Here is a 23,611-nt window from a genome sequence, read left to right as displayed (position 1 = left end):
TTAGAAACTTGGCCTGTGTTGACCTCAAAAGAGTGACTGCTGTATCACATGGTCATGTAACATGTGGCAAAGTTTCGATTTCCTCTGCTGAACAGTTTTCAATGTACGCGCTTAACAAAATGCAGACACGTGTGAGGTACGTACGCTACAGATCGCCTCACCCCACTTTTCACCTCGCAAGCGTGGGGTGATGAAATGCAGAAATATCCAATTCGCCCGTGCTCACGAAGTGAAAAGTGTGGTGAAATGATCGGTCTTGTACGTGTGTGTCTGCATTTTGTTATTCCCTTTTCTCCCAAACTGCTTACTGGATTGTCACAAAATTTTCACCATAGGTGTGATTACTCATGTAGAATGTTTTAATGTTTATGACATCATCGGTCATATGGTTCGGCAGCCTTTTTTCTTTTTCTCATTAAAATAACCTTTAAAAATTTTCTTCTCCAAAACGGCTGAGCAAATTGAGGAGAAACTTTACAGGTATGACCGCCTCTCCGTGAGAAACCAAAACTTCCCCACTTATGACATCACAGGTCACATGGTTTGGCATCCATATTGGATTTATCCTAAAACCTTTTAAAATCCTCTCCTCCAGAACGGCTGGACAGATCGAAGGGAAACTTCACACACGTTCCCCAAACCTTGGGGATACGAGGGTTTTTCATGAATATAATTGATAGGTCACATGGTTTGGCAGCCATATTGTATTGAAAGAAAATATTTTTTAAATTTCTCTTGAACTGCTGCCTCAATTGATGTGAAACTTCAAAATTATGATCTGGTAATGTATGGGAATATATGTTTTAAATTTTAACCTGATCGGGCACATGGTCTGGCAGCCAGTATTATTTAATCTTTTTGAATCTGTGTTCGTTTTGATTTTTTTTTTTTTTGTGATGAAGGCTCACTTCCACTGCACCTGGATGGGTTTGAGGGTAGAGAAGTAGGAGCTGAAACCCGAATCCTATCCAGGTTCTTCCTGATGACTTCATCTTTGTTTTTCTTTGCTTGTTTGGGTTCCTTCTGATGACTCCAATGCAGTACTGATTTTATTTGGTCTTCCATTTGATTTGAATTTCATTTTTTTTAATGACAAATTTTCAACCAGAAGAGTTGGCTTGCACCAAGTCCTTCTCAAGACTCTGCAGGGTAAGTATTCCATGAATACCTTCTAGTTTTCATTTTATATCCGGTGTTCACTCTGTTTCGATAATTATTCCAAGTGGCCGTGCAACCGGGTTTCTCGACCCAGAAGTCGCGATCACATGATCCATTTCGCTCCTGTGGTTCAAACTCGGATTTTTACCATTTGACGATTATTGGACAGATAAACCCAGCATGTACGCGTTCCATCAAGAATCTCGCATGTTACGAAACGTATCGTTAAGGTTGTAAAGTGAGTATTTGTTGATAATATATTGTCATAAAGGCTTTTTGATGGAACTTTTAATTTGAAACCTTGGTTTAAATGCATTTTTTTGTATACGTAGTCGAGGCTCGTGGAAGAGCGAGTACCCTGAATGAATCAGGACTTAACAGACAAAAACAGGATGCAATTTTTATTGTTTCAGATTTTATTGCAAAAGTGAAGGTGAAGTCAGAGTTTGTTCATTCGTTCCCTCAAGACAAAGGTTTGAACCACAAACACATTGTTGATGTTGTTTTATTGAGTCCTAGCAAATACCATCGGTTGCTTCACTGATGGGAATACAAAGGGCGGGGGGGTTGGGGTGGGGGAGAAAGAGGCGGAGCGAGGCAGATAAGGGAGGAAAGAGGCGGAGAGACTGAGAGAGATGGGTTGGGTGTGGGGGAGACCCAGAAGGGGGAGAGACAGATGGGGTGTGGAGTGGGGGGGGGGTAAGAGAGAGAGAGACAAAGTGGAGAGAGAGAGGGAGGTGGGGGGAGGGAGAGGTCCTTGGGGTCTTGAAGGGTATTCAACGGTTGAAGGGGTCTCAGCAGTCTAAAGCGTCAAAAAGTCCATTCCAATAGTGCGCAATTAATAGACGTACGTGTGTGAAGTCAAGGTGCAATTGACGTTCAAACATTACGTAATTAATATATGTATAGTTTCACGGCTTCATGGATGGACTGACTGTGTTTTTTGTTTTTTACACATCTATATTTATTTGTAATTAAAACAGGAAGAGAAGTGGGAATACAGTAAGAAACATTTTGTAGCCAAAGGAAATTTGGAAATTAGTAATACCCTCCACCACCACCACCAGGTGGTGCTACACAGTACTCATTTACATGGAGAATGTATGTCCGACCCTGCCCCCCACAATCCTGTGTGAGGCCACTGCCACATAGCCTGTGTTTATCCCCCACACACACACACACACACACACACACACACACACACACACACACACACACACACACACACACACACACACACACACACACACACACACACACACACACACACACAATGTTGTGTTTGTACCTCGAGTTTGCAGTTTGTAACTTAAAGATGTGGCCATGCATGAGGAATAAAGAAAGATAGACAGCCACAGAGACAGACAAAGGAGTGTAGATATGTCCATATATAGACACAGGGCGATTCGATGGAATGTGACGGTTTTCCGAAATCAGCTGCAGCTAAAGCCACGCTGTGGTGGGGGAAACCTTGTGTGTCACGTGATCTGCAAGTTACGCAGTTTCTCCTGCCAGTTTAGCAAGAGACAGTATGGAGAACTGGTCGATGCCACAACACGTGTTTGCAGTAAGGGCATTTTTTGAATGCAAATCGGTAGTGCGGGTGCAGAGAAGATTTAGACGATTTGGAGATATTGACTGGCCGCGTAGGTCCCCTGATCTAACAGCTGCCGACTGCTTCCTACAGGGAGATTTGAAGTCAAAAGTTTATGCCACAAAACCTCGCACCATCATGGCATTGAAACAACGCATCACTGAATAAATTCGAGCAATTGACACAGGTTTATTGCGACGGGTTATGGACGATTTCAAGTCTACATTACATGAATGTATCTGTTGTGGTGGAGGCCACATTAAAAATGTTATTTTTAAAAAAAAAGTACAGATTAATAAATTGTATTGTACTGCTGTTTTTCAACTGAAAGTATTTTGCTATTTATTGAACCCAGTTCTCCACAATAACGCTTTAAATCCCGTCATTCCATTGTCTCACCCAAAATGTATAAATGTATGTATACGTATATAATTATATATATATATATATATATATATATATATATATACATGCTGTATATTGTTGCGGGCCAGGAGTCGGGTGAGAGGGCGACTGGGGGGGGGGGGGCACACGGATAATTCCGTGATGTGGCAGGTCGCTAACCGACCGTGGACGCCAATAACCGCGTGACCTAGGGTCCTCCTGACCTGTGGTTAACCGGGTTACCTAATTAATCACGTGATTTAATTAACGGGGAACACGCCTCGGTACGCCTTGTTCAAACCGGATCAGATACAACCGAGCGACACTGCCAAGGACATACCGGCTAAAAGGAATGGATCGTTGGGAATAAAGTCCCGGCTAAGCTGGGATTCGGACCATGCTGGATCAATGAAAGAACAGCCAAAAACGAGCTGGGAACATTTCTAATTTTAATTTATTTACAAGCAGGTGAGGAAAGTTATGTGGTACAGTGAATAGTTTTATTGATGTGTGTAATGCAGGGATAGAAAGAAGCGTGAGGTGCGACAATGTACAAGCAACTTACGAAAGCAGACACAGAGCACACTTAACCCGAAATAATAATAATAATAATAATCTTCTGCAATCTCAACTTATGAGGACAGATGCCAGGGCGCGCACACACACACACACACACACACACACACACAAACACACAAACACACAAACACACAAACACACACACACACACACACACACACACGTTAATGAAGAGAAAAAGGAGGAGAGGAGATGAGGGTAACGGTCTCTGAATACTTTGCAAGATTGCCCGATCGCGCCACCAATACGTTTTGGGGGGATGCTCCGCTGGGCGATATCTCCCTGACAGCTGGCGCGCCGTTTCTTGCTTCATGGCACTTTGTGCAGCTAGCGTCAGTCCAGAGAACGAGGCGCGACTGTCCGGCGTGAAAGGAGGGACTTAGGTGGAGAAGGCGGAGTCAAGAGTGAGTGGGCGGAGTGATAGGCGGGACCAGGTGGGTGGAGTCAGCGACGTGGAGGCAGAGTCGCAGCAATGACAGCGGGTGAAGAAGGTGGAGTCGCAGCAAATGGGAGAAGGTGAGTTGGAGATCCAGCACGTCAGAGAGAGAGAGAGAGAGAGAACGGCTTCGCCATCCGCCTTTTATAAACCCCGCGGTGCGGGGCGGGGGGGCCACCTCGAAGCGATGCGTCGTCACCCGAATCGGGCGCTCTGATTGGCCCCGGCCCCCACGCGGCCTGGACGCGATGGCCGGAAGCGGTTTCACTCCACTTCTGGCAAGATGGCCCCACGCAGTGGAATCGTCTCGCTCTGACCTCACGACATGATATGCATTTCCCCGCACCAAACTCCGTGACATGAATTGCATTGCACGAACTCCCGGACCGTGCCCTGACGACCGGCCGAGGGTCGTGTCGGCCTTGCATGCCCACCCGGGCACCCCCGGCTATTTATTTTTGGGACATGTATTCAAAATGTCGTACTCAGGGATCTGTAGGTAAAACGTACTAGGGGAAAACCTGCACCTGCATGCCACACGAAAATTAACGACTCGGGTCGAGTATCAAAAGGGGTGGGGAGGGGGGGGGGGGTTGGTGTGTTACGGATCTGGAAACCATATGCATTCAACACACAGATGTCCCAAGAGTCAGTTATTCCGTTAAGTACATGTGAGACAGGTCCCTTCCTTTTGTCTAGTGGGAGAATGAAAGGTGTACGTTGCGATGTCCTTTAAGGTAGGTTATTAAATCTTTACATCTAACAACCATCCAGCAAACATCCAACAACCATCCCATCCCCCATCATGATCCACTGTCCACCTGCGTCTCTGGAGCCTCGTGTTTCGAGGCAAAATCTTGGTGAAGTTCGTTTTTGGGCGAGTCCGCACGTGTGGAGTGGGCGGGCTTCCTGGTATGGCTGAAATCCCGCCCAGAAAGCGGGGACCCATGGAAGCCCCGTCCAATTGTGGCAAAGAGTGACGTCAGCTTCACCAAGGCCCTCCCCGCCGAGGGGGATCTATAAAATTTACGTGTGGGGTTGCGAGGAGCATCGTGGTTGTTGGGTTTCGCTGGAGTTCTTGGTGGGTCGTTCGTCGTCTTGGTTGTTGGGTTGCGCTGGAGTTCAGAGGGTTGCGAGGAGTGCTGGTTGCGAGGAGCGTTGCTGTGAGTGAGTCGTGGAGTTCGTACAGTGCTTGCGGTGAAAGGCTTGGAGTTTGTGAAGCAACCCTGAGAGCGGAGAGTGTTGGGCCCTGATCCCCTCCTCGGACTCCGCTGTACTTGACCCGGGCTCCTTCGCAGACAGTCTCTACGCGTGCGGCCATGGACCAAGCCGCATGACCATTAACAGGTGCCGCACCATTAAGCACTCCTTTCCACAAAGACTCTCAGGTACCGAGAACTGCGACTCCCAGCTCGTCTCTCCCTCTCTGACTGCGGGGGTCTTTTAATAAACCATCTGAGTGTGTGGGCCCGTCTTACAAGTAGAACTGTTAAGTGTTTTTGAGCATTGTAAATTCTTGCTTGTATTTTCCGCGATAAGTCTTGCTCTGTGTCTTCTTAATTGGAAATAAATTACGATAGAAATGTTCCCAGTTCATTTCCATCCTTTCTTTCATTGGTCCACCATGGTTCGGATCTGAGTTTTGCCGGGTTTTTATACCCGATAATCCGTTCATCATAGCTGGCACGGCTTTGGCAGTTCCGCTCAACTGCACCCAAACCGGAGTTGGTAGTCGGTAATTGGAACTCTGCCGCAGTTGGTAGAGTGACCCGGTTCGAGCAAGTAGTGCCGAGGGTGTGGTTTCCTGGTAGTCGAAATCGCGTAGTTAATTAGGTAAATTGGTTCTTGACAAAAAGACCCCAATGCTACGCGGTTGAGATATTGGCGTCCACGGTCGGTTCAGCGACCAGCCGCGTCACGGAATTATCCGGAGCGACGGCCTACAAGTCCGGGTAGCTTGTTGGGAACAGAGATAGCTTCCCCAACCTCGTCGTATTCTCACCCGACCCCCCCCCGGCCCGCAAGAATATATATATATATATATATATATATATATATATATATATATATATATTCGATTTTTTTTTTTTTTTTTTTTTTCATTTCATTCCCACTCTTCTCTTCTTTTCTTTCCTGGAATAAATCAGTCACAAACACTTTAGCAGCAAGATGGGCAAGCTGCACCAACATCTACCTGAAACCCGACATGTGCAGCGAGTCACGTACGCTTTAGCAGTAAGGTGGGCGAGCTGCACCAACGTCTCCCCGAAACCCGACATGTGCGGCGAGTCACACGCTTTAGCAGTAAGGAGTGCGGGCTGCACCAACGTCTACCCGAAACCCGGCCCACGTGAGGGGTCGGGGCCAATCAAAGCGCCCGATTCGGGTGATGACGTCAAATTCGGCATGATCCCCTCCCCTGAGCTTTGGGCTCTATAAAAGACGTAGAAGCTCCTCCGTCTTGTGTGTGTAATTCGGAGTGGTGTTTTCACGCGGTGTGTTCCTGCTTCTTGACTCAGCACACATCTTGCCTTGATAAACCGCCTCCTGCTTCTAGTCTCCGCCCACTACTCCACCCTCACACTCTGGACTCCGCCCTTCTCCACTCAAGCTCCTCCTTCAGAACACAGGCTCCACACGTGCGGCTTGGGCCAGAGACAACGCGACTACTGTCGGGTACCGCACCACGGAGCATCCCCTCCCCTGAAACTCCCCGGTACCGAGAGCATAACCTCAACTCCCCTCCCTCCCTGGTTGCAAAAGTCCCTTTCCATTGGGGTTTCTTTTTCTGTGTGTGTCTGAGTGTGCTGGCGCCTGTCTGTTAAGTAAGTCTGGAGAAGTGCATTATTGTTGTAACTGTTATTAATCTCGTGTCAAGTCTGCACTGTCTGCTTTCGTAAGTTGCTTGTATTATTGTCGCACCACACCTCTCTCCTCTTTCCCTGCGTTACACACCCAATAAATCTTTGTCGAACCACATACCTTTCCTCGCTTGTTTGTTAATAAATCATTATTGTTAGGAATTTTCTCTGCTCATTTTTGTCTTTTTTCTCCCATTGGTCCAGCATGGTCCGAATCCTAGTTTAGCTGGGACTTTATTCCCAATGATCCGTTCCTTTTAGCCGGTACGTCCTTGGCAGTGTCACTTGGCTGCATCCGATCCGGAAAAGTGATCAAGGTCAATTACACCGATCCGTTAGAGTGATCCGGTTCGGACAAGGCGTACCGAGGGCGTGGTTCCCATGTAATTAAACCACGTGATTAATTAGGTAACCCGATTAACCCATAGATGGGAGGACCTGAGGTCACCTGATTGAGTTATTGGCGTCCACAGTTGGTCAAGCGACCCGCCGCGTCACGGAATTATCCGTGTGCGACGGCCTACAATTCCGGGGAGTCTCGTGGAAATCATCAGTTTCCCCCAGTTTTTGGTCTTCTCACCCGACCCCCGGCCCACAACAATATATATATATATATACATATATATATATATATATACATATATATATATATATATATATATATATATATATATATATATATATATATATACATATATATATATATATATATATATATATATATATATATATATATACATATATATATATATATGAAGACCACAACGGGAAAACCAGAGATGTCAGGATAAGTCAATTTTGAAGAAACTGAAAAACAAAGTTTCAAGACTTTGGTGGACTGTTTAATAACTGTCATACAGATTTCTTTTCCAGTAAAAAGAAGAGTGATCATTGGCCGATCAAATTAAGCATATAGCATTTGCCAAGCTTCTGTGTTATTTAATTTAAGAGCAAAGAACGAATCAATGTTGCAAACTGACATCACTGGTTATTCCCTTGTTTAATAATTGCCATGCAATTTTAACCCAGGATGTGTAGCAAATTCATGCTTGTTGGTTATTAGCATACATTACATGACTTTGGTGATCACAGATTTTTTTTTTTCAACATTAAACGGTCATTGTTTTTTGTTTGATTGGTGTTCAACGCCATACTCAAGGGTATTTCGCTTATATGACGACGGATTCTCCATTTCTTACTCCGTACTACTTAATATGATGGAAAACCAGGAGGAAACCAAGGATAAACCACCCGCGCGATAGCCGAAGTCACCTTATGTGACTCCCTCATATACCTTAGCAGGTTGATTGGGCGGTGGGTACATCGAATAAGGATGGGTACTCAGACGCGCTTACCATTAAGCCACGGCGTGGGTCCCATAAAAGTCACAATAAAGGTTTGACCAGGTTTGAACCACGATATGCACCAACTACGGAGCCCATGATATAACCAAATAGGCCATTGTAGTGCTCAGAGTTTATGCTGTGAATGTTTTGCAACCTTTCATTTTTTAGTTTCTCAACTCTGAATATTATGGTGGAACAGTTAATATGAATGAAAGGGAGATAACCAGGAGTAAAGTACTGACAACTCTGGGTTTCTACTTGTTCAGCTTTGACAACACTTGTTTTTTTCATTGCACGGCTAAACTTTATACCATATATATTATGTGACACCCCTGGTTTACCTTCGCATTCTGTGAAAGGTTATGTTTTGGTCGCTGTGTATTTATTTATTTGTGAATATGTGTGTTTGTTTGTTATTCGCATAACTCATAAAGTATGAAACCGAATTGCATGAAAATTGGTGGGATGATTCGTGATTATCCAAGGACGATTTGATTAGATTTTGGGGGCGATCGGGTCAAAGGTCAAGGTCAAGGTCATGAAAAGGTCAAAAACAAACTTTTGAGCATAACTTCCTTCATAAGACAGCTATCGACATGCAACCAACGCCATATTGTTCCATGACGAAATACCTTTCGGGTACGTGGTGTCAGATTTGATGTTACGTCATCAGAAGTGCGTCAAAATGATGTCACAAGATGACGTAAATTTTCAATTTTCGACCTCATCAGTTTTGATCATACCGTTTTGTAGGACTTACCTTAAGGACGTCACACACCAAATTTGACGTCGTTCGGACTGACCGTTATGACGTCATTGACGCTTGAACATAACGTTTTTCAATTGTGGCTAAAATGTCCTGATATTTTGTATTCAAATATCTATGTAATTTGTAAAGGAAATTGTCCAAAATCCAGGCATTATGATCAGTACCAAAATATCTGCTTATTTATGAACAGGTTTTGCAAATTAACTCTATGGTCAAGGTCAAAATATACTTGTAGGCATAACTTCAGATCTAATAGAGCTATTGACATGAAACCAACATTAAAATGTTCCGTGAAATAAGAGCTTTCAGGATGGTAGTCCGCGATTGGTAGTGACGTCATTGGAAGTGCGTCAAAATGATGTCATTTTTAACTCGTTTTTTTTTTAATCTTGCCAAAACGAAGTTTTTGCAAGATATCTTAGTCAGCTTGTATGTTTTTTTGTTTGTTTGTTTGTTTGTTTGTCTGTCAGGTCAGGTATGGGAGCATGTGCCAGAACAGCACGTCGCTGCGTCCACTTTCCGCCGGTACTAAAGGGGCCTCCGTCTGGCCATCCCCCAGGCAGATGCCAGGCCCATCCCCATCTCCTTGAGATGATGGTCAACCTGTTGCAACCATGAGGCACGTGGTCGACCCACTGGCCTCCTCCACTCATGAGACTCCCTCGCTGAGAGAATCTGGTGAGCAGGATCAGAGTCAGGAAAACGAGCCACATGTCCATACAGCCGCAACTGACGCTCACGGACTATGCAGGTAACAAATCTCATCCGAGTCTCTCTCAGCAACCGCTCGTTGGACACAAAATCCGACCAGCGATAGCCAAGGATTCTCCGAAGAGACCTGGTACCAAAGGAATTAAGTCTTCGTCTCAGATCCTTGGTCAGAGTCCAAGTCTCGCACCCATAGAGCAAGACTGGAAGTACCAAGGACCTGAAGACTCGGACTTTCGTCCTCCCGCACAGGTACCGGCAGCGCCACACCCCATGATCCAGTGAATCCATGACTCCCCAGGCCCGACCCAGACGTCTATTGACCTCTGACTCGCAGCCAGCAGAGACATGAATATCACTGCCAAGGTAAGTGAATCTCTCCACGACCTCAACATCCTCACCACAAACAGACACAGACAGGACAGCAGCATCCAAGATGTCACCGAAAGCCTGGATATTAGTTTTGACCCAAGAAACCCGTAATCCCAACGGCTCCGACTCCTCATTCAGCACCTCGAGGGCCCCCAAGAGGATGTCTAAAGTCTCCGCAAAGATGACTGCATCATCTGCAAAGTCAAGGTCCGAGATCTTGAAATTACCAAATGACGCACCGCAACTTGATCTCTCCGCCATCCTCCCTAGAATCCAGTCCATACAAGTGCTGAAAAGTGTGGGGGCAAGTACACATCCCTGACGAACTCCAGTAACAACTGGAAATAAGTCAGAAATGGTACCACCACACTTCACAGCACTCTCAGTACCAGAGTATAGTTCAGACATCAGATCGATCAGTTTTGGTGGCAGCCCACGAAGACCAAGAATCCTCCAGAGGACATCCCGATTCACTGAATCGAACGCTTTACAGAGATCAACATAGGCTGCAAGCAGCCCCTGCCGAAACTCTCGTCTGCGTTCGGTGAGGACACTAAGTGCAAGGATACGGTCAATCGTTGACCTCTTTGGTGTAAAGCCTGACTGCTCTGGATGCTGGTGCTCAAGCAGATGCTGGCGAACCCTATCGAGAATTATCCGAGCAAAGACCTTGCCCGGCACTGAGAGCAGCGTCACCCCTCGGTAGTTGTTGCAGTCTTGGCAATCACCCTTCCCTTTCCAGAGAGGGACAACAAGGTCCCTCTTCCCAGTCAGTTGGGATGATGCCTGTGTTCCAGGCAGAGCACAAAACTGCATGCAACGACACGAGTGCAGCATTTCCACGAGCCTTGAGAAGTTCGGCATGGATGCCACAGATCCCTGGAGCTTTGCCCCGTTTCAACTGGTTCACCGCAGCCCATGTTTCCACAAGTGTAGGTGGACCACAGTTGATTCGAGGGTCAGCAACAGGGATTGTAACACCCTTGACGTCCAACTCGACAGTTGGGGGATCAGCCTGGTACAACCGCTCAAAGTAACCGGCCCAGCGGGCCTTCACTTCAGACTCCTCTGTCAAGAGCCTACCACTCTCTGCTCGAACTGTAGTGCTCCGAGGGATGGGCTTGGATGAACGTAATGCGCGAATTCCCCTGTAAGCGGGACGAGAATCACCTGTCCACAGGTGATGCTCTACCCCCTCACAGATTCCTCGCACATAGGCCTCCTTGTCCACCCTCAGTGCACGTACAGTTTTACGCCTCAGCTCCCTGAACAGCTCAGCTCTGCCATTCAGCCTGGCCCTGCGACTCTGGTCAATGGTATCCAGTGTCCCTTGAGAGACAAAATTCTTCTTTGCCCTGCGGTGAGCTCCAAGGCATCCACCGGCAACATCAAGGACGGTGGTCTTGAAGGCGCTCCACAACTCTTCAGGACCCCCCAAAACACCTAGACCCCCCAAGTGTCTACTCAGCCTGTTCGCAAACTCCTCAGCTACTCTCTCATCCCTGAGCTTGGTAACATCCAGCCTCGGCTGGGATGGTACCATTCTCCAGGATTTAAGGTGCAGCTTTAGAGTTGCTACAACAAGCCTGTGGTCAGTATTGAGGAACTGAGCACTCCGGTAGACCCTGCAGTTCTGGATCATCCTCCAACGACCGTCAATGAGGACATGGTCAATCTCCTTTGCCACACCGCCAGCGTTGGAATACCAAGTCCAGCGATGAGCTTGTGGGCGCTGAAACCATGAACCAGCCACCCTAAGTCCATGACTTCTTGCAAAGTCAAGGAACTTAGTGCTATTCTGGTTCATCGTTCCTGACCCATGGGGACCAACACACACCTCATAACCGTCCCTATCAGTTCCAGTCGATGCATTGAAATCCCCCAAGACTAGAAGTGTATCTCGTCTGGGGCACTGATCAACCACAGACTCGAGTGTGGCGTAGAATGCATCCTTCACGGTGAGATCACTCGCCTCAGTCGGAGCATAAACAGAGACCAGGGAAATGACACCTAAGGAGTGACGAATCCTTAATCTCATAATACGCTCGTTGACCGGTGTTACCTCAATTATCATTGGGGTCAGCTTATTGGACACAGCTACAGCAACTCCTTGGGTATGGTAACCATCAGAGCGACCAGACCAATAGTAGGTGTAACCACCCACCATTATCTCGCCGCAATCCGGTCTCCGAACCTCAGAGAGAGCTGCAATCCTGATGTCCAAACGCTTGAGCTCAGATCATGACAGAGACAGGTGATCATCCTCTCTTAGGGATAGGACATTCCAGGCACCCACCTGAAGGGACCGCCTCGGGTTAACCCAAGGAGACCGCCGTCTGGTGGACGACACCTCAGCACCACTCCGACACAATCTCCCGCAATCTGACCCAGGGATGTTACCCCGTGGTTTCCCTCCTATCAAAGATTGGGGGTCCCGAAGGCTTTGCCCCAATCCCGTCATCCGGTGAGCTGCCCTGCGAAGGGAAGCTGCACAAGAGGTACTCCCACGGAGTGGGTTTTCAGATTTTTTTTGCGTTTTTGCGTTTTGCGGAATGAAGGGTTTTACGGTGGCCGGAGTGCAAATCCTGCCACCAACCTCCTAATAAGAAGTGACCCAACTGCAGGAGGACGTCCGCAGACACAGTTGGGCACTAGATATGGATGGCCATTGGCTCACAAGGAGCTCCTCCGCCCTTTGACATGTTTTGTTTTTAATCCTGCTGGGTGTCCATATCCAAACACCCTCCTCACCAGAAAACCTGGTGGGGGAGACGGTTTAGTCGCCGACAACCCGACACGATATGGTACACCTATTTTAACCGGGGTATACACCGGCCCAGTACACTGGTACTCATTTCGCCGACCTCGGAAAGATGACAGGCTGAGTCAACCCCCTGGTGTATTAATTCAGTGGCCCAACGGGGCTCGGATGAGTTTGTCTTTAATCACGTATAAAAAAATTCTGCAGAGCACAGTTATCATTGGAAATTTTTGTAACTTCGCATATCAGAGGCCTATAGAGGTCCCTTTCAGCGCATAAAATTTTGAAGGTAAAGGTCAAGGTCACTTTGTCGCAAATCAGGGGCGTCAACAAAGCCCTTATTTTTGGAGTACTTTTGATCGGATCGTCTTCAAACTTCATGGGAATATAGTTCATGGTCTGGCGCTCAGCTGATTAATTTTTGGTGGCGATTGGCCTTGACCTTCATGGTTAGCGCCTGAGGTCAAACATATTTTTTTTTTTTTCAAAAATTTTCAAGTTTTAGGAACCATATCGTGTAGTACCTCAAATTGAACACCTCGATGAGTGCTTTCTAGATATGTCAAGCTTGAGACATTGTGACGTTATGAGGCAAAAGCATATTTTTCATGGTTACTCTGTAGAACGATTCTCATCAGAATCTCTCGTCGGCAGATATTCCTCAAGGAGTCGTTCCTGGTGGATAGCAGCTCTGTTCACCTCAGTGTGACCTTAAAGAAGTCACACGTGGTCACCTTTTGGCAAGATACGGGTCACCCTGCGGGTGACATTGGTTTTTTTCAGTGTTTATCATTCCATTTTGTTGGACTGCCCTCAATGACGTCTAACACCAAATTTGACATCCATCTGACTGATGGTTGTGACGTCATGGACGTTTTTAAATGACGTTTTTCAAATGTGCCTGGAAAAAAGTAGCGGCGGCGAAGGTATGCGCTCTACCGAGTGCCCGTTCTAGTTATTTGTTAAAGTAATATTGTGAGAGGAAACCTTATGTTGCCAACTATTGGCAGGTGCAATAACCCTGAAATTTATAAAAAGTGACATCTCTGGTTTTCCCCTTGTGGTCTATATATAAATGAGTACCAGTGTACTGGGCCGGTGTATACCCCGGTTAAAATAGGTGTACCATATCCCTGTGTCATAAGAGGTGACCAGGGTTGTGTCAGGAAGGGCATCCGGCGTAAAACATGTGCCAAATCACGATGCGGATCATTCGGATGATCCGCTGTGGCGACCCCTTACAGGAGCAGCCGAAAGAAGAAGAAGAAGATATATATATATATATATATATATATATATATATATATATATATATATATATATATATATATATTGCTGCGAATCTGGAAGCTATGAGCACACAGACATTCAGGTTCCGAGAGATTAGTTATCTCGGTAAGTCCGTGTTTAATAGATAGCCCTTTCCCTATTAATTAAATGTTCGGTTCCTTTTCCGTTCCTGTTCCGGGTAATTAAATGTTCATGCGCTGTGATTTATTATAATAGTCAGGTTTTCTTTTGGTTCATTTTTACACCACCGCCAGCGCCACCGACATTACCGCCGACCACACCGCATCGCCCTCGCCTGCATTCGCTTCCTCCACCTGGCCAATCGCGGGGTTTGCCGGCCGTTTTGGCGAATGCGAGGGCGCATGCGCAGAAGGTCGTCCGGTGTGAAGAAGGCGGAGCTCGGGAAGTGGCCACGCAGCGGCTCTCGATCAATCGAGATGAAGCGGTAGGCGGAGCCACGAAAGTCCCCCGCTGGAGACTCCGCCCAGAGGGATGGGAGCGCCCCGCCCACCGGGTGCCTGTCCAATGGCGAGCGGACAAGGAGTCTGACGATGTTTCCTGTCCAATGGGATAGCGAGCGTGGAGGAGACAAGCGTTTGACTGAGCGAGAGGGGGCGGATATAAGGGTCCTGAAGAGATTATCGGGGTCGGCTCTCTTGAAGTTGTTCTGGGACAGTTCTGTCCTCTCCTCCCGCTTCTTCACTTCCTGGCTCATCACTTTGGCCTCTCCGGCGACCGGCCTCGTCCCGGCTCCAGAGCCTACGTCTCGTCCCTTTGCGCCTGGCTAGTACGGTGACACCAGCCCCAAGAGAAGGGGACGTCCAGCCATGCGTTCGCGGCAAGGTAGCCTGCCGCCTCTGGCTCTCACAGCCGGACTGTCCTCCTCGGCTGGAGAGCCGCAATAAAGACCCGAGAGGGTCCGTGTGTGTGTGTGTTTGTGTGTTTGTGTGTCCGTGGGCCCATCTGAGAAGTAGTAAACTGTTAAGTGCTTTTGCCTGTGTATTATTTGCCTTGCTTGATATTCGGTATAGCTCTCCTCTTGCGTGTTCCCCTTGTCCCCCATCATTGTTAAATGAACATACCCAATTGTTAAAATGTACTCAGCTCGTCGTGTCATTTCTCCATTGATTGGGTGTGTCGTGCGTGTGGGAAAGTGAGCAGTCATTGCCGCTATAACGGAGTAACAGGATAATCAGGCCGGCAGAATTCGGCGATTATAAAACCGCTCGGCATCGCACACGGAACGGGCTCGCTTAAGCAGCTCGCTTCCATCCGAGTTCCGTCGAGGGTGAAATACCCCGGTAGCTGGATCCCGTGGGTACTTTGGTAAATTGAAGTTGACAATCGACCCTACCCCACATGGTCTCCGCATTGGCGTATTTCGGTCCAAAATAACCAGGGCCCGCCGACCTCGGACTTCTCCAAGCCGGCGATCTGTAATTCCGGGCGATCGAGCCGAGGTGGCCCCACTGCTCCGAGGGTCATGCTCGTGGTGACTCGATGGCGAAACCACAACAATATATATATATATATATATATATATATATATATATATATATATATATATATATATATATATATATATATATATATATATATATATATATATATATATATATATATATATATATATATATATATATATATATATATATATATATATATATATATCTTCTTCTTCTTCTTTCGGCTGCTCCCGTTCGGGGTTGCCACAGCGGATCATCCGTATGATCCGCATAGTGATTTGGCACATGTTTTACGCCGGATGCCCTTCCTGACGCAACCCTGATCGCCTCTTACAACACAGGGATATGGTACACCTATTTTAACCGGGGTATACACCGGCCCAGTACACTGGTGCTCATTTCGCCGACCTCGGAAGGATGACAGGCTGAGTCAACCCTCTGGTGTATTAATTCAGTGGCCCAACGGGGCTTGAACTCAGAACCTTTTGGATCCCAAGCCGCTGCCCTAACCACTGCGCCAACACCAGGCTATATATATATATATATATATATATATATATATATATATATATATATATATATATATATATATATATATATATATATACATACATACATACATACATACATACATACATACATACATACATACATACATACATACATACATACATACATACATACATACATACATACATACATACATACATACATACATACATATATATTGTTGTGGTTGACGAAATTCGCAAACCACCATTCAGGTCCCGTAGGTGAGATATCTCTGTAAGTATATGTGTAGTTAGCCCAAACCCATTGTTTAGAGGGAATAAATGTCATTCATTCGGGCTGCGACCCTTTTAGATAGCCGTTTTTCTTTTACTATCTTTATTTTGAGCCAACCACGTCTCAACCGCCATCACACAACAACAACAACAACAACAACAATGCCAACAGCCACGACCTTTACCGTCACATCTCGCTCTCGCAACCATCGCATCACCGCCATTCCCGCGCCGCTTGTGGGCACCGATCCTGGACTCGTACAGGGCGCGCACCGAGCAGCGGGTGCAAAAACACCAGCCTTTCCGAGAAATCGGATCAAGAATGATTCACGCCCACTTCTGTTCCGTCCTATCAGCGAGCGTGGGGCGATTTGGCCCCGCCTCCAGGCGCGTCGGAGTATAATCGCTATATGCAGATTCGCGGATCAAGAATGATTCACGCCCACTTTTCCTCCGTCCAATGGGGGAGCGTGGCTCCGCCCCCGAGCCGTTCCTGATCCAAAAATCTGCATATGATTTCTCCTATCGGACTATAAAGCGCCGAGCGCGGAGCGAATCGGTGCAGTCAGAGAGTTGAGAAGAGGAAAGAGTTGGAGAGTTGTGGCGGCGGCGAAATCAGTCGAGAGAGTGTCTGTCGGGGTCCGGAGAGGCTGGAGAAGCCAAGAAGCTTTGTGGAGGTCTGCGCTCGTGTCAGAGTCGGGGAGCTGCGGAGAGGGGAGGCTGGGAACGCGGTCGAGGTCGCAGTGGAGTCGCTTGTCGCGGGACCCAAGCCAGCCAGATATCCTCTCCCACGAGCATCAACAACCCCCCCCCCTGTTTCCCCCCCGCGCTGAGATAGTGTGAGAAGGGGGCCCCCGTTCCCACCCCATTCCAGGCAGTGCCAGCAAGGCCCGCGGAGTCGGGGCGCCGCCGCCATTTTGCGGCTCATCACCAGACGGGTAGGCTCGACACGGTCTCGGCCCCAGGCCCGTCTGCCCCCTTGTATTTGAGGGTGGCCCCTTTTTCTTTTGCTTTGGAGTATATGTGTTGTCGGCGCCGTCTGTGAAGTAAAACTGTGTAAGTGTTGCCGTGTGCTCGCGTAGTCGGTAGTAGATCTGCATTGTGTCTCTTTTGTTGCATTTGCGTGTGTATATATACATATATATATATATATATATATATATGTATATATACACACACACATACATACATACACATATTGTTGCGGAGCCGGGTGTCGGCCGCGAGCACGACCGCTAGTTGGAGCAGTCGGGTCGACTCTACCGAACACCCGGAATCTAGATCGTACCTTTCGGAAAACTCTGAGGGTACGGGTCCCTTACCGGTCCGTGAATCGTCAATAACTCCACCACCTGGTGCAGGGTTATTTGCCAATATTCAAAATACCTAGAGATCCACGTGACGAGTTACCGAGTATGCACACCCTCGACGGCACCCGTACGAGTCGAGCCGTTAGCGTGCTCGACCCGTGCGCAACCCAAGCGGATGGTTGCCGAAGTCCCGTCGGCCCAAATGTACATTTAGAGCGACAACAGGCTTTGTAATTCACCAACACGCGCCATGCTAAGCCAATGGAAGAAACACAAAAACGAGCTGATGCATTTAACAAATGTAAAATTTATTCACAGTAATCGGGGAAAAGAGGGGAGCACGTAAGGGCAGAGTTATCACGACTAATAGAGAATGCAAATTTACACACAAGCATGTAAACAATTCCTACTTAACGACGGGCCCACACAGATCCACACCCAAAAGAAACGGACCCAAAGTGGTCTTTATTATCCCTTCAGCTCGGAGGGAAGTCGAGCTGAGGGACGAGAAAATGAAAAAAAGAAAAAAATACCTGGCCACGGACGCGCGGCTCGACGGCCACACCTTCCCGGAGCACCAGTCGGCATGAACGGACCAAGGGCAGCCGACACAGACCACGCCAACCACGAGACGAGCCGAGAATCAGAGTCTGCCAGCGACGAGATGCCTTTCGCCCAGCCCCGAGAGATGCGTTTTGAACGGGTGCAAATTCTTCCTCTCTGAGCTCCAGCACATCCCCCTGACCAGCGCCAGTGAAGACACGAGACCAGAAGACAACCACACTTCCTTCACACCGCGCCGTCCCGTCTATTTCTTCTCCTCCCCCCGCCGGGGCGGGGGCAGCTGTCTCGCATCTCATTCGCCGGGGAACTCCGTCGCCTCTCCATGATTGGTCGGGGGGCGTCGGGGCATCCCGATTCCTCGCCCCCTTTCTCTTGGAGGCCCCCTCTTCCCTTTCTTGGCTTTGCTTCTCTTGGAGCCTGCTCTGTGCCCTTTGACCGACTTATGGCCACCTCGCCCGCACCCCCCAGATTGGTGAGAGGGGCGAGATATTCGCCCGCACCCCCCAGAAATTCAAAATCTAACCTAACATTCCCTCAAACTCGTCCACGGGCCCCATGGAGGACAGCTCCTGCTCCCACGAGGCTGGTTTATCTATCACTAAACCCATCCCGCTAATTGGAACACGTACACGTGCGCATATATATATATATATATATATATATATATATATATATATATATATATATATATATATTAGTATATTAGTATATTAGTGTATATATATATATATATATATATATATATATATATATATATATATATATATATATATATATATATATACATACACAGGCATACTCATCCTAACATACAAACCAGATAATAAAATTAATCAACACAGAACATAGTTATTTGAGGATACCGAGCCGGTTCCATGAGTTTGAGGCTAGGTTTCTTTGTTTACAGATGGAGTTTCCTGCGTATTTGTTGAGGTTGAAGAAGGCGAGTTGAGTTATTTCGCTATTGTGTGCAGCCTGTGGTTGTTGGTTGCATCATTTTCTGGGGACGCAGACAGGGACTCAAACTCAGGACCCTAAGATCTTAAGCCAGGCACCTAAACTATTAAGCCAACACGAGGCTTGCTGATAAAGGCCTCAAGTAGATATAAAGAGAAGCCTGGACAGCCTGGAGCATTACCAAACTCTTGAGCACATTTCCTTAACTTTGATCCTCAACCCAAATACTGAAGAGTTTCTCCGTATTCTCCATGATCGTGTCTCTACACTTCATAATTGTAACAGCACTTCCTGCCATCACACTTTCAGCACTTAAATTATTTTGTGGCTTTCATAATAATTGTCCTCACCATTGAGGAAGGTAGCCCGAGCATGCGGCCTATGTCTACAAGATGCTCCTCAGGCTCGTACTGTTTCACGACGGTAGCTTTACAAGCTCTATTGGCGGAAGTACCTTCTGGAGTATTGGCTCGTCGTATTCACTCGTGATAAAGGGATTTTGAAAAGTTTGACAAAAAAGCAAATGCGACTGATTGCATTCTGCTTGACTCAATGCTGCCCTCGGCACTTACGCACAAGGCGCATGACGGCTGCAACACATGCGTGATGAACCTATTTGGTGGTGTGCGCAGCTTTGGAGAGCAGCATAGATGTGGTGGTGTGGCTTGGTGGAATTACACAGAGTCAAAAAAACAGAAACTTGATCATTATGAAGCATAAATTAAAAAAAAGTGTTCAATACTTTGTAAGTGGCATTAAGTTGAAAAATATAATGAGTGCAAACCAAGGAATACCTGCAATATCAGCCTGTGGGATGTGGGTTTGTGCTCTAATGAACACCTCTTGAGTCTTAAATAATTTCTCATTTATTTTAAACATTTCTCTTGAGATAAATATAGTCTTTTGATTCGTTCGTACCATTTTTAGTTTTAATAAGATGTTTTTGCTTCAGGTTTTATTTTTAAAGTGAAGGTGAAGTCCGAGTTCTTCGATGAATCATCCTTTGAAGACAAAGGTCTGAACCGCAACAACATTCTGCTTGTCCCATTTACAGACATTGATAAGTGTACATTGTATGGGAGCTGTCTCCCTCTCCCTCTCCCTCTCCCTCTCCCTCTCCCTCTCCCTCTCCCTGTCCCTCTCCCTCTCCCTCTCCCTCTCCCTCTCCCTCTCCCTCTCCCTCTCTCGTTGAACTTGCCCTAAGGCCATGAAACAACTTAAATACCCAGCTCAATAATAAACCAAATTTGTTCAACACATTGAAACGTCACTATTTGTGGGAAACGTTCACGTATTGATGGCAATGACGGAATCAGTCAGTTACCAACTTACAATCACATTAATGGAGATAACATCAAGATACAAAGGGATGGCTTTCTTATTCCAGATGTTGATGGGAAGCTGATCATTTATCCTGTACTCATGCATTGTCCTCTGAGAGGTAAGTGTTCCTACTTTCAATCTCAATGTAATAGGGTGTACCAACGTGCTTGAGGTGTGATGTGCTGGTTTTTCTTTCTATTGAGAAATGGCCAGACTTGCTGTTTGCTAACAGCTAGAAACTTGATCATGACAGGAGTCCAGTGAAGCCTTCGTTCATCCATCCATCCATTGGGAATACTCTACAGAGCGATGATGCTGCCAAAGCAGTCTCCTGGGCTATTAGGCACAATCCTGGATGGGTCATCGCTCCGACGCAGGACACTAGAATGGCTCAATCATCCCAGCAAGCTGGTACTTATTTTGCCAACCTCGGAAGGATGACAGGATGAGTCAACCCATCCATCCATCCATCCATTGGGACCCATTCTCTGTGCCGAGCGTTGGTGCCGCCGAAGCAGTCTATTTGGCGATTGGGTATAATCCTGGATGGGTCGCCACTCCGACACAGGACACCAGCAAGCTGGCACTCATTTTGCTGACCTCGGAAGGCTGACAGGCAGAGTCAACCCCACCTGGTATTAATTTGACAGCAAAGTGGGATTTGAACTCAGGACCTTAGGATCCCAAGCTCACCAGCCAAACAATTAAGCCAACACCAGGCATAGCCTTCGTCCAAATGGACTAAACATAATATACACACACCTTTTCATCGAAGGATAAGGTACTGGTCCATTGTATGAGTGCGATTCACTTCCATGCCTGCCTTGAGGTGCGAGCCCCGTGTTATGGTTGCTATGACAACATGTGATGCCATTGTTTCTTTTTCCTTTTCCTTGTCTATCACAAGCACTTCTTTACTGATATGGAATAACCGACTGAAATAATAAAATGTAATCTAAATTATAATTACAATTCAACTGTTGATCAAGACATTATCTTTCAACATTCACATTCTTCTATACATGCATACATACATACATACAGAAGGAATTGCATTTCATGCAATATCATTGCTTGTGTTAACTTTCATGTTATATCCTCAATATATGGAAATCTCACCAATGAAAGAGGTGGATAAACTGGCTCTTAAACTGCAGGAAAGAGCAAAAAGGGTGTAAAGGATGCTTTGTGCAGCAATAAAAATCATGGATAAGATTTGTGTGGTCGTATACGTTCCAAATTATTTGTGTTTTTGGGCGGTTTGGGTTTCTATGTCTAATGGTTGACAGAAAACGCTCTTATTTTCATATTTACGTGAGAGCTGATTGGTTATTCCCTCCAATTATGGGTGAGACATGGTTAAGTCTTGAGATATATGTCATGGAGTATGTGAGTACTCCATATCGAGGGATGATACAGGAAAGAAAAGCACCCCATTCAAATGTGAACACAATGATACGCTTATAAACTACGATAGAGACAAGTCGTAAGCGTTTGAAAGCCATACCTTTTATTCTCGAGCGTTTTCTGAACTACCAAAACTTAAAAGGACACCACGCTGCATCGCCAAAGTACCACAGCGAGAGATCACTTAAACACCAACTTTTTGTTGTTGTTCTCCTTCTTCCCCTCTCAAAACACTGTAAAACTGTAACCCAACCTACTTCAATAACTGCTGAAGCCATTATGGTGATTCCAAGGTGAGGAAGTTACTGTCTCTCTGAACTCGTGCATGCAACCCAAAATTTAAATATATATATATATATATATATATATATATATATATATATATATATATATATATATATATATATATATATATATATATATATATATATATACACACCACTGGTCAAAAGTTTTAGAACACCCCCATTTTTCCAGTTTTTACTGAAATTTAAGCAGTTTAATGTTTCAATCTACTCTGAAATTAAAGCAGAGAACAAATAAACAATTGCAGATAAAAAAAAGAAATCATGGAATCGTTTTGTTAAACAAAATTTAATGTAAATTTTTGACTCGTCAAAGTAGCCACCTTTTGCAGATATAATAGCCGAACATACTCGTGGCATTCTTTCTACAATGAAAATCAAATATTGTTCGTTAAGTTCTTCCCAACACTGTTGCAGAAGTTCCCACAAATGTGTTGCACTTGTAGGTTGCTTTGCTTTCACCCTTCTGTCCAGTTCATCCCAAACCAGCTCGATGGGGTTTAAGTCTGGAGACTGTGCTGGCCATTCCATGATTTGAAGCCAACCGTCTTGTTCTTTTTTTCGAAGGTAGTTCTGACATAGTCTGGAGGTATGCTTTAGGTCGTTATCTTGCTGTATGATGAACCCCTGACCAACTAGACGTAGACCAGAGGGGTATTGCATGGTGCTGCAAAATGCTTTGGTAGCCCTTTTGGTTCAGGGTGCCACTCACTCTGTGCAAGTCGCCGACTCTGGATCCAGCAAAAGAGCCCCATATCATCAGACTTCCTCCTCCATGTTTGACAGTTGGTGTCACACACTGAGGAACCATCCTTTCCCCTACTCGACGGCATGCAAAAACCCTGCGTGATGAACCGATTTCAATCAAAAAAGATTTCAAATTTTGATTTGTCGGTCCATAAGACCTTCTTCCAGTTTTCAGTAGTCCACTGGCGGTGCTTCATGGCCCAGGCAAGGCTCTTTTTCATATTTTGCCACCTCAGCAATGGCTTTCTTTCGGCCACTCGACCTGTCAAAGCTGCAGCTTGAAGTCTTCTCTTCACAGTTGAAACTAAGGCTTCCTTAATTCGACCAGTGTTAAGCTGTGCTTGAAGCTGCTGTCCTGTGAGCCACCTATCATGCAAGCTGTTGACTCTCAGAAACTTGTCTGATGATTGTGTTGTGGCTTTGGGTCTGCCAGACCGCTTCCTCTCAGAGTTTCCTCCAGTTTCCAAGTGCCTTTTGATGGTGTAGGAA

General features: G+C 46.3%; 1 protein-coding gene across 1 annotated transcript in view; it reads left to right on the top strand.

Annotated features, from left to right (window-relative positions):
- LOC147009163 (uncharacterized) overlaps window positions 1–23,611 on the top strand; it is a 110,032-nt gene that overhangs the window by 5,627 nt on the left and 80,794 nt on the right. Inside the window, exons 2-4 of the mRNA XM_085862991.1 lie at window positions 1,572–1,631; window positions 20,293–20,355; window positions 20,728–20,781. Of these exons, the coding sequence (XP_085719117.1) occupies window positions 1,572–1,631; window positions 20,293–20,355; window positions 20,728–20,781 (177 nt within the window). The remainder of the gene's footprint in view (window positions 1–1,571; window positions 1,632–20,292; window positions 20,356–20,727; window positions 20,782–23,611) is intronic.

This window comes from Eptatretus burgeri, chromosome 17, assembly GCF_056783735.1.
Source record: "Eptatretus burgeri isolate ZD-2024b chromosome 17, Ebu_testis_v1, whole genome shotgun sequence".
Taxonomy (NCBI): Eukaryota; Metazoa; Chordata; class Myxini; order Myxiniformes; family Myxinidae; genus Eptatretus; species Eptatretus burgeri.
Note: the sequence above shows the minus strand (reverse complement) of the source record. Positions and strands in the feature narration are given on the sequence as shown.